The sequence below is a fragment of the Amphiura filiformis genome, chromosome 2 (assembly GCF_039555335.1).
Source record: "Amphiura filiformis chromosome 2, Afil_fr2py, whole genome shotgun sequence".
Taxonomy (NCBI): Eukaryota; Metazoa; Echinodermata; class Ophiuroidea; order Amphilepidida; family Amphiuridae; genus Amphiura; species Amphiura filiformis.
The window spans coordinates 58,444,280-58,456,714 of NC_092629.1; the positions used below are offsets into that span (position 1 = coordinate 58,444,280).

Here is a 12,435-nt window from a genome sequence, read left to right on the forward strand (position 1 = left end):
CAGATGGCCATTCAAATCTGGGATTCAGGCTGCAAGTGAGTACCCCATCATGCAATTATATCAAAATGACTGCAGTAACTCATCAGAAATTGCATTCTTATAGACATTTAGAACCTTTTAATTGCTGATTTTCCCAAAATCAAGACATTTAAAAGAAATTGTACCAGGACTATTTATCTCATCAGGGAATTTTATTGGATGGGTTATGCATTTTTTTAAATTACTTGTCCAAAAGTGCCCATCCATGAAGACGGTGAAGGATTTTCCACCAGTCTGCTGTTGAGATTGCCTGTCCAAAAGATTAGTCTCTAGCTAACACCTTGTTGGGCATAGAGTACTTACCTGACTAATATCATCTTTGAGTGCCTTGTAGAGTTGTTGTACTATGTAGGCTTGCAACGAACCAGTCTCCGAGATCATCTGTATAAGACTGGACACAGAGTCGTCGGGTACATAGTTACCAGCTGCTGTGAGTACTCTCATCATAGTGTCTATATGCCATCTCTTGTTAGGGGAATATCTGAAAGATGAGAAATATTGAAGCAGTTAGGGCCTTGAATTGTACCCTGAGGAACACCATAGGAAGTCCTCCAGCAACCCCACCCCTACACACTCCCAAACAACTCATTCACTCACCTATCACAGGCTGTGAAGATGTTAAATGATGTGAAGATTTGAACTAACATTGAATGAATTTTTTAGATCAAACTCAATGCTAACACCTCCGTATCCCACCCCACACTCCCATACAGCTTACTCACTCACCTATCACAGGCTGTGAAGATGTTAGACGATGTGTAAGATTTGAACTCTGGATCTGCTTTGTCTAGGAAGAATATTAACTCCTTCACCATAGTCATTACATTGGATGCATTGATTAGATCAAACTCAATGCTAACACCTCCCACTCTACACTTCCATACAGCTTACTCACTCACCTATCACAGGCTGTGAAGATGTTAGACGATGTGTAAGATTTAAACTCTGGATCTGCTTTGTCTAGAAAGAATATTAACTCCTTCACCATAGTCCTTACATTGGATGCATTGATTAGATCAAACTCAATGCTACACCTCCCACCCCACACTTCCATACAGCTTACTCACTCACCTATCACAGGCTGTGAAGATGTTAGACGATGTGTAAGATTTGAACTCTGGATCTGCTTTGTCTAGGAAGAATATTAACTCCTTCACCATAGTTCTTACATTGGATGCATTGATTAGTGCAAAACACAACTCTACAGATCGCCTGAAATAAAACACAAAGACCAAAGACTGGTTACCAGTCTCACATCATGTTGAATTTAAACTTCTACTCATAACTTATTATCAAGTACTCCACAATATCTGAGCAACTAAATTTGAGCCACATTCTTCCTGTTCCCTTCGTTCATCCCCCAACAATCGTTTTTCACGAAACCAAAATCAAAGCTTGCTTCATATGGTCGCTGATCATTTTCTGCTGCAGCTCCTGTGCTTTGGAACTCACTTCCCATGGATACCAAAACGGCTTCAAATATCAGCACTTTTAAGAAAAGACTTCATTTGTATTCGCCTATTGCACAGTTCCGCCATAGGCGGGGAGAGCCTCGAACTGGCAATAGACATGAAAGGAAGTATTAGGTAACTTTACACAATGTTATATGACTGGTTCAATTCCCATTCATGCATGCTGCCAGATCGAGGCTCTCCTCCCATATGACGGAACTGTGCAATGGGTGAATATCAGAGCATATATTCTTGCAACTCTTATAAAGTGCCACTGAACAATGATTTTATCTTTGGATATAAAGCGCTATACAAGTTGTTTTGAACATGACCCTTAAATCAATGAGGAGTTTTCAACTGATAATATTCCATTTACATTTCACCTGTGATACATTCTAATCAGACCAATGTCAGCATAAATGAAATTCAGATAATAGGCAAAACAAAGGAGCCAAAATCAATTCATAACCTCATTAATATACGCGATACATGCGATCCAATCATTTAAATTTATTTGGCAAAACGCAAACGCTGAACGCGGTCACTAATAAACAACAGTGGACCTCCGCGCTGTTAGCATAAATATTAGTAACCTCCGCGTGCGCCGTGTTGTGCGTCGAACAAATTGCGAGATCGCTGGCCGCCATATTTGAATTGCACGCTACAATATTTGCACAGATTGTGATACGCACTTCTGTTATTGGTTGTTCTGTTTTAGCCTGATCGATTTTTGAAAAGGCACAACATAAAAATTGTTTATTTTTGAGCAAAATTGTGTGATATTTTGTAAAGTGAAGAGATGAAAGTGATGGTTATGAATGAGGTTAATAACTTTGCATCGGTAATATGTCGGGCATTGTGAAAAATCTAAACATTTTGCCTTTATGTTTAAATGCCCTCCAAATAACCGATGCGCAGTTATAAACCTCCAATAAGAAAACATAAGAAAAATTTGAGTGTCTATTAGGTGACAAATAAAGCTGTTTTATGAGTGGACAGACTTTTCATGTCAGGCTAAAATTGCCCTAAAATATCACTGAAAAATCTGGCAAAAATTTGATGATTTTTGTATAAACACATTTTGAAAATGTTCTGAATTCTTTTAAATTTCCAGTTCAAAAACAAAATGGCCATAAAACGACTGATTTTAAATGATTTTAGCAAATTAAAAAAAAAATCTCTCAAAATGCAGAATCTGGGTCAGTAGGACCATAAAACTAGGATTTTTTCGTCTCCTTGGCCTTCCTTTTGAGTACACCTGTGGAGGGGGCTCTTACTTCTTTATTGAGATATCGGAGTCCTTGAGACAGTCTAATATGGTACTTCTATGCCTCTGCACTGCATTCATATCTGCTTGTACTGTCTTTAACAAAGTATTTAATGCAACATATCTGAAAAACAAACAAAAAAGTTATGATATTAATGAGTAAATACTTTGGTCTTGGCTCAGTCTAATGTTAAAGCAAGACATAGACTTTTACAAGCCCTATCACACCTTGCCCGTTGGTGATCACAGCTCTAATCTGTCAGCTTCACAGTCTTGACTCAGTCTACAATGATCAGGGATTAAGTAGGCCTTAAGGGCTGGGGTATGAACGTTTGGACAGTATTTATTTTGGGACATTACAGCACATCAGACATATCGAATTGCATTCTGAATACGAAGAATGTCATTCTGATATCAAATAATTTTGATTTTTTGAAATTACATGCAATTTAATACACATTTTATGGCAAATCATTAAAAATTGATATTTTTGATATTTAACAGTACTTGAAGTAAACTTTATAAATCTGATGATTTATACTTAAAGTGTATGTAGGTGGGATGAAAAGCCGACGATCAATTGAAAATTTTGACCTTTATTATAGAAGATATGGATTTTTTCCCCAAAACACCAAAAAAAATTAGGTCTTTTTTTTTTTTTTTCCATATCTTCAATATGAAAGGTCAAAATTTTCAATTGACCGTCGGCTTTTCCTCCCTGCTACATACACTTTAAGAATATATCATTAGATTTATATAATTTATAATTTGTCATAAAATTTATATTATATTATAAGAATAAAAAAAAGAAAATTATTAAATATCAACAAGACATTTTTCGTATTCAGAATACAATTCGATAGGTCTTAGGTGCTCTCATGTCCCACAAAAAAAAAATGTCGAAAAGCAATAAACGCTCATTTTGGATCCCTTAAGGGATCTAAAATGAGCATTTATTATGCTTCGACAATATTTTTTGTGGACATGAAAGCACCTCAGACCTATCGAATTGCATTCTGAATACGAAGCATGTCTTTCTGATATCAAATAATTTTCATTTTTTTAAAATCACAATATAACACAAATTTTATGACAAATTATAGAAATTTGATATTTTTCAAATTTTGATATATAACAGTCCTCGAAGTAAATTATATAAATCTAATGATATATTCTTAAAGTGTATGTAGCAGGAGGAAAAGCCGAAGGTCAATTGAAAATTTTGACCTTTCATATTGAAGATATGGATTTTTTTCCCAAAAGACTTTATTTTTTTGGTGTTTTGGGAAAAAAAATCCATATCTTCAATACGAAAGGTCAAAATTTTCAATTGATCGTCGGCTTTTTATCCCACCTACATACACTTTAAGAATAAATCATCAGATTTATAAAGTTTACTTCAAGTACTGTTAAATATCAAAATATCAATTTTAATGATTTGCCATAAAATGTGTATTAAATTGCTAATTTCAAAAATCAAAATTATTTGATATCAGAATGACATTCGTCAGATTCAGAATGCAATTCGATATTTCTGATGTGCTCTAATGTCCCAAAATAAATACTGTCCAAACGTTCATACCCCAGCCCTTAAGAAAAATGAAAATCTGGAAAAGGACGTGAATTTGGGCTAAAAAGCCCCCAAACGGGCTGATAATAACTAAAGGTGAGGAAATTTGGACACAAAAAATCCTACATTCAGGATTATCCTACATACTTACATCCCTGAATGATAAAGCAAGATTGTTAGAAACGAACGATCAAATGACCGGCTCTCATGAATATGCAAGAGTACACAGTATATACAAAGCACAGGGACTTTGACGGTTGTTGGATGGTCTGTAGTAGTCTGAGGTGCAAAAACAGTGCCTTTTGTCTCTTAACCTCCTGGATACCTCTGGTCATCTAACATCATTTCTGATTGGTTGATAACTTGAAATGCTCATTTCAATTGCCAATTATGACTAGGCTTTAAACTATTTATGGTCAAACTTGCATTTGCGGATTACTTTATTGATAACCTCCTTGATTGGTTCAAAATTGGACACAATATTCATTTTGGCCAATCGGCAGGTAGTTCTCATATATGTCTTCACTCCAACTCACCTAATATTTTTATCATTGTTTAACAGGAACCTTCCCAGGATATTTACAGCCAGCACTCGCAGACCGCTCTCAGAGTTGATATCCATGATGGTGAGTACCGTTTCATAGAGGATAGCATTGCCAACATTTTTACTAGTCTCTGTGTTGGTAGCTACCTGGGCTAGGATGTCATTCATGGCTTCGCTGGCATCGGGGTCTTTTCTACCTAGAACTCTGAGTAACTGTAAGACTTTGACCTGGAGAAAAAAACAGATAGAAAAGAATAAAGAAAACAAATCATTGACAAAGATAATGCCAGTATGTCTTCTAAAACTATTCAGAAAAAATTATGCAGGCGTTCTTTTTCATTTTTATGTCAATTCCATCATTAAAACACATACTTATTTAATGAAACAATACAAATAACTTAATTTAATGAAATTATCTGTATGTTAACAGTGCTGCCAACTTATAAATCCAAACTCAGTATGATGATCAAATAGTATCTGCACTCCTCATTAAACACAGGGTAAAGCCCATAAGTAGAACTTACAATGCACAAGTCCAAAACAATATTGTTGGGCAGTAAGCTTACTATCCCGAGATTTCATCCTTAATATCCACAGCATTGAACTATTCCAGGTTGTAATCCATACACCCCGCGGTATTGATCATACTAGCCACTATCCTACCATTTTAAGGTAGGGCAAAACAAATAATATACACTGTAGTAAACTATTCTTTGATTCACCTCAAGTTTGGTAGTGCCGTATGTGCATATTTCACTGGTCATAGTATCGAATCTCGCATGAAGTTAATTATGCAGAGCATACTCACACGCATATAAGGGCGATTTATTGCCATGCTTGTGGCGTAACAGCGAAAAGCGTTGACGTCACTATCAAACTTGAAGCAAGCCAATGCATACAAAGCTATAAAGCTTAGTGATAACTTACCTGAAGGAAGGGGTCGCTAACCCCTGACACGTCGTGTTCCGGTGAGTAGCCTGACATGATTAGATTCTTAAGAATTCTGACAAGATTAGGAACCAACTGCAATGACAAAACAGAGCGAAAAAATAATTATGATACCATCAGATTATCACCTTCTTTGAAATGAAACATCTTCCGGAACCTGAAAAGCGTACATACAACTGATTAGTATAACTCCCCCAGTTCCCTTGGATAACATCACAAGGATGATTAGTCGAGAGCCAGGCATAAACAACATTAATGCCCTGTGGCCTGGATGTATGATCACAGGGTACAGAAAATGAAGGAAAATCATGTTTTGAATAATGTTACTTGTAATTTTTTGTTATTATTTTGATGAAATAAAGAGTCACAAAATGTGTGAACAGGGTTCATTCATATTATTTATATGACCAAAGAGTTGTTAATGCCCTCGGACTGCTTGGGGCATAAGCAACTGTTTAGTCATGAAAAATATATGAATGAACCCCTAAATCATAACTGTGAGTCTATCGAGTAACCAGCTAATTTCTTAATTTTAACTTGTATACATTTCTGTATTGTTTGTGGTTCATTATTTATTTTATCCATCCATAGATGAAACAAGTGAATCACATTGCACAATTGAAATACATATTAAACAGTTAAAATATAAAATACATGAATGATAACAATAGAACCAGTGACTGGCTACAATGAACAGGTGCAAAGCACCTCTCGCAGTCATCGCACCAAGGCCGAAAAGCAGGGGAGGGAGACAAAAGGGGGGGGAATTGGGGTTTGTGACTACCTAGACTTTTGGTATCCACAGGATGAAAAAAAAAAAAAAAACTTGGCCTTTCAAAACCCTGAACCCGCGACTCGGGGTCTTAACTAAGATTTGACAAGTGCCCGTCATAGTCATTAAAACTGCCCGTCCGAAATTTGACCCATAAAACATAAACCAGACCTCTGATGGCTAACACCCTGTACTGAGACTTGCATGAGCACAATGGACTATTCCATTGAAATCCACACTACCCTTGTGGAAGATTTAGCTGAAGTCTTCCACAGAGGGAGTATGTGTTTTGAATAGAATAGACAGTTGGGTAACTTCCATTTGAAATACTCACTCCAGTTGTGGAAGATATAAGTAGGGGGAGTATGGGTTTCAAAATGATTGACCTTGACCAATTACATTTGAAAAACATACTCCCCCTGTGAAAGATATTTCCAAAATCTTTCACAGGGGTAGTGTGGATTTCAACTGGAATAGCCCAATACATTAAACTCAGCACACAGCTGCATGTGAAATGTTGGCCACAGCTGTGCATTTTATTACAGTTAATAACTCTAAAGATAAAAGAGATAAAATTGTGTGGGATATAAAGCCCCATCATAAATACATTATGATTGCTAATGTTATGTGGACTTCAAAGTAAGTATTCCTTAATTTGATATAAACATATAACAATAGATGTTAGTGATACAAAGTGCAAGCTGCTGGAGTTCTAAAGCTCTAAGCACACTCATACTTTTATCATTTTCAGGTGTTTTTACTCTATTATGACCAGACCAGGTTTTCGCTGCAGGTGAAAAAAAACATGGTTTTCACTCAGTTTTTACTGTTTAGCAAAAAAAAAAAAAAAAAACAAATTTTGTTGCCACTTTAAAAAATGGCAAACACTATAAAAATGATAAATGGTTCACTTTTTTCATCTGAAAACAAATTGTTTTAAGGGATCTAAAATGAGCGTTTATTATGTTTCGACAGTATTTTTTGTGGGACATGAGAGCACCTCAGACCTATCGAATTGCATTCTGAATACTGAAGCATGTCTTTCTGATATCAAATAATTTCCATTTTTGAAAATTACAATATAATACAAATTTTATGACAAATTATAAAAATTTGATATTTTTCAAATTTTGATATATAACAGTCCTCGAAGTAAATTATATAAATCTAATGATATATTCTTAAAGTGTATGTAGCAGGAAGGAAAAGCCGACGGTCAATTGAAAATTTTGACCTTTCATATTGAAGATATGGATTTTTTCCCAAAAAGACCTAATTTTTTGGGGTGTTTTGGGAAAAAAAATCCATATCTTCAATACTGAAAGGTCCAAATTTTCAATTGATCGTCGGCTTTTCACCCCAATTTACATACACTTTAAGTATAAATCATCAGATTTATAAAGTTTACTTCAAGTACTGTTAAATATCAAAAATATCAATTTTAATGATTTGCCATAAAATGTGTATTTAATTGCGATTTTCAAAAATCAAAATTATTTGATATCAGAATGACATTCTTCGTATTCAGAATGCAATTCGATATGTCTGATGTGCTCTAATGTCCCAAAATAAATACTGTCCAAACGTTCATACCCCAGCCCTTAAAGTAACAACAATAATTTCCTGAGTGTAACAAGGCCTGATATTGTAATTATAATAAGAAATTGAAAACATGGGATTACATTGCTCACTAGCGCATTTAACTGAAATGCGTCATATCAAATTCAAAACTTTTTCATTTTAACAACTTGATGAGACAAAAAATATGTTGAATGATTCATTACAAGTTATGTGTTACTGTTTAATGAGCTTTCTGTGTTACGTTTTAATATTTCACTGACTATATTATGACTTTTTGCCAGTTTTTGCCAGTTTTGCCGTTTTAAACCAGGCAAAAACAGGTTTTGCGGGCAAAAAATCAAACCCCAAGACCAGACTTATTCAAAAACACAGTACCTAAACTGATACATTATACACTCGGATCACAAAGGAGTGCAGAATTAACACTAATGCCACCACCAACTTTTGAGTGTTACCATAACATGCAATCTCAAACATTCCAAGTAAAAACTGCCAAAGTGGCTTCATAAAAGATAAATACCGTATTTCCTCAATTAAATGCCCCCGGAGACCATTTTTAGAATGATCATGGACTGTTAAAATCATTAGGTAAGCTTAAAACTCACGCTGAAATGACGAACTATGAACTTTGAATCAATGACTTCCGGTTCACTTTCGGGTTTACAATCAAACTCTGATGGCTACTCAGTCACAGCCATTGAAATAATGTGAGTGTCATGAAATTTTACGCACTGTTTTCATGAACTTTTCAGGTGAAATTTGTAGTATTGCCGTCAAAAACATGTAAAAAAAATTGGGCCCTTTGTTCTGAGGGGGCATTAGTTTGAGGGTTATTTTATCACAAAAACTACTGGGGGCATTATTTAAAGGGGAGGGACAATTTGAGGAAATATGGTATGCAACCTGGTGATTTGAAATGATTTTCTATGAGCAAGTCACTGAAAGAAATAAAATTTCTACATACTTTCTCCTTCCCATATCCAACAAACATGTACATTGTATACACACATCCCTGACTTTAATACCAGTTTGTGCCTACTGAACAAAGCATGCAATGTTTTAATTATATAGTTAGAAGAACCATGCCACCACAAGCCCCAGAAGACACAATGCATTATGCAATGAGAAAAAAAAATGTTCCTGTCAAAGGGTTAGTCGGTCCGAATTTTTTATCTCTGGAAAAGGCTAATGACCCTAAAAAATCATCAAAAGTATGAGCCAAAAAACTGCCTTATTTAATTTTATATAGTTTTTAAAAAAGTCAAAGAGACCGAAATGCAGCAATTGGCATTCCATAGCATGTAGATTTATAAGCATAAAACTGGCATTTGTTTGGCATTATGATCGCTGAAGTGGTGGACCCGTTAGTAATTTGCGATAAAAATGGAACTTAAACAGTAAGGAATCCAGAAGTGACCTGTTTGCCAGTATGTCACTGATTTTTAGGCTTACATTATTTAAAGTTACATAACACAATTTTTTCGTCCAAAATTCAGTTATAATAAACGTGCCCCCTCTTGAAAATGTCACACCCTTTCTATTAGAGCAAATTTGCATATTTATATGGTAATTAAGCTTCATAATTGAGCAAATTTGCGTGGTGTTGAATTCACAGGCGTACATGTCAAAACACAAAATGTGCGAAAATACAACTACTGCGGAAATTTTAGTACACAGTTGTCTGTTCAAGTTGCACACAGCTGTCTAAATAGTTCAGGCAGCTGCTAGCTCATCTGAATGCAACTAATACCATAGGCCCATGCTCAAATTTGTTAACCCCCTGAGCACTACCTGCTGATCTAACATTGCCTCTGATTGGTCAATTACATGATATCTTCACTTTAATCACCAATCAGAATGCCGCTTTGCAAAGAACTCACCCAATTTTTTTTGTGTGGTGAAATTATTCTTACAATATTGCTGATTGGGCTAATTGATAATGAAAACTTCTTCTTGGCCAATCGGCAGGTAGTTCTCATGGGGTTAATGATGCAATGTGATGTTTCCTCCATGTACAAAGAGAGCATGACATTAATAGTTAGCAAGCATGACACCTCAGTTCCCACCACCAAATCAAACTCATCTCCAGCCATAGTTCACTACATCACACTCACTTACATACATGCAAATATGAACTTAACCCTCGTGTGTTTTCAGCATGAGTATAATTTTAGTCCCATCACCATGATAGTTCAAAGTGTCATACAAGTGTATACATGCCAGTGAACTATGCATTTGGGATTGATGACAGTGCAAAGTCCTTTTTATGTGTGTGACTGTGTGTGATATGACAGAAGAAGAAATTATGACCAAACCAGGGCAAAATTTGATGATGAATTTTTAAAGAAAAGAAAATAATCTTGAGGATAAAAATAAAGAAAATAATCTTGAGGATAAAAATCCTACCTTTCCGCTCTGAATAAAACCAGAATGCCAAGTGATGGAAAGGAGGTGAAATAAAACATGTGCAAAAATTATTGTTGGCAAAAACTGGATAAAGAAAGTACCGTATGTATTCTTCACAGACCTGCTGGTGTAATTATAATTTGCAATACAAAATGAATTGCCAGCTCAGTGGTAAGAGCACCGGTCCCGAATCTTAGAGGTCCTGGGTACAAATTCTGGTCAAGGATGATTTTTCTTTCCTTGAGCAAGTTAAGGAGAAGCATAAGATTCCATTTTTAGTCCTTATGTGAAGCAACCCAATATGGTGACTAACCCTGTCTTAACTTGCAAGCTTCTGATAGTACCCTGGCTTTTTGTAGCCTACCGGGGTCCAATGAGTTAAAATATGTTTATTGAGACATTTCAAGTTAAATACAACTTTTCCCCCCCCAAGATATATTTTAGCATTCATCAATGGCATTAAATTTGCCCATCACAAATGACAGGTGGATAACTAAGACACTGGTTGTGAGGTTCATGCTTGTTTCATTGTGTCAAGTCGCTTGCAGCTATGTTGACCATTTGTTATGTCATTGCGCTATCTGGTCAGCGATGATCACCCTAACACTTTGCCCAAAGCAGCAAATCACTAAGAGTTTACTCAGGAGCGTTGCTGCTCGGGACGTACGGCACAGATACAATTTTTGACCAAAGATCGACCGGACTTGTTTTCAGAGCCATGCCCCAGCTGAGCAGCATGACATGATGAGTGTCACTTCCAGAGAACTGCTCTGCTAGGGGCATTCACCCAGCGGTACACCGCTCAGTGGCATGACACTATGAAAGCAGCATTTAAGGCCCTGCATGCTTCAAACAAATGATGTTAACTGGTGTTCCATACCACAATGCATTCTGTTCAGTTATGATGTTTAGTCACAATATTTGCTTCTGATGAACCAAACCTGCCTTTATTGGGCTATTCCAATTGAAATCCATACACCCCCTACGGTACACAAGAACTTAATTTTCCTTACAGGAGGTGTAGATTTCAAAATGGAGTCATCCATTCAGGCAACCTATTTGAAATTCACCTCACTCCCTGTGAGGAAGATGAAGGCCATGTCTTCCATATGGGGTGTATGGATTTCAACTGGAATAGCCCAATTGGATTATGCATTGGGACTAAAATAGAGCACCTCTGCAAACTCAAACAACAATCTGCCTCTTTTAAGTAAAAGTGTTACAAAGGTTTGCACATGCAGCACTTAGCTCCCATAATGGGCACAACAAATGATTGTGTGCACATCGCACACATGTGCGCATAAAATCTAAGTTTGTCAGTCACATAGTGAAATAATCCAAAAGTGCACAATTTGACTCTCTCTGTAAGTGATGACATGCAACCATGGTGGAGTCTGTATCCTCTTAGTTCAAACTCTTTGGGCTATACAGAGTCCATATTCTCCCAGTCTTAATTTCTTTGGTTTTGGTATGCTTCAAGCTGCCTATGTTGCATGCAAGGCCTTAAATCAGTGTTCACTGTCCCTATAGTTGGAAGTGCATAGCAGGTGTTAGCTAGCCACCCATAATTTTGGACAGGCAGTTTGCTCCTGGGACAAGCAAAATTAATGGCTGTGAAATATGCTAAATTCTACAAATAATGCTTGAATATGTTCTGTGAACTAAAAACAAAGACAGAAGGCTATAGCAATAGCAGCTTGCACTGACTGAACCCCCATAAGGGACACCGGTCTGGTTTATGTTTGCATGGTAAAACTGTGGACTGGCATTTTTGGTAAAAATGACGGGCACTTGTCATATCATAGCTAAGACCCCGGTGCAAAAACAAAGTATCTTTCCCCAAAACGACAATATACA

General features: G+C 36.3%; 1 protein-coding gene across 1 annotated transcript in view; it reads right to left on the reverse strand.

The window, feature by feature from the left end:
- LOC140146461 (AP-1 complex subunit gamma-1-like) overlaps window positions 1-12,435 on the reverse strand; it is a 47,746-nt gene that overhangs the window by 13,371 nt on the left and 21,940 nt on the right. The window contains 5 exon segments of the mRNA XM_072168321.1: window positions 343-520; window positions 1,111-1,251; window positions 2,768-2,881; window positions 4,864-5,099; window positions 5,799-5,894. Of these exon segments, the coding sequence (XP_072024422.1) occupies window positions 343-520; window positions 1,111-1,251; window positions 2,768-2,881; window positions 4,864-5,099; window positions 5,799-5,894 (765 nt within the window).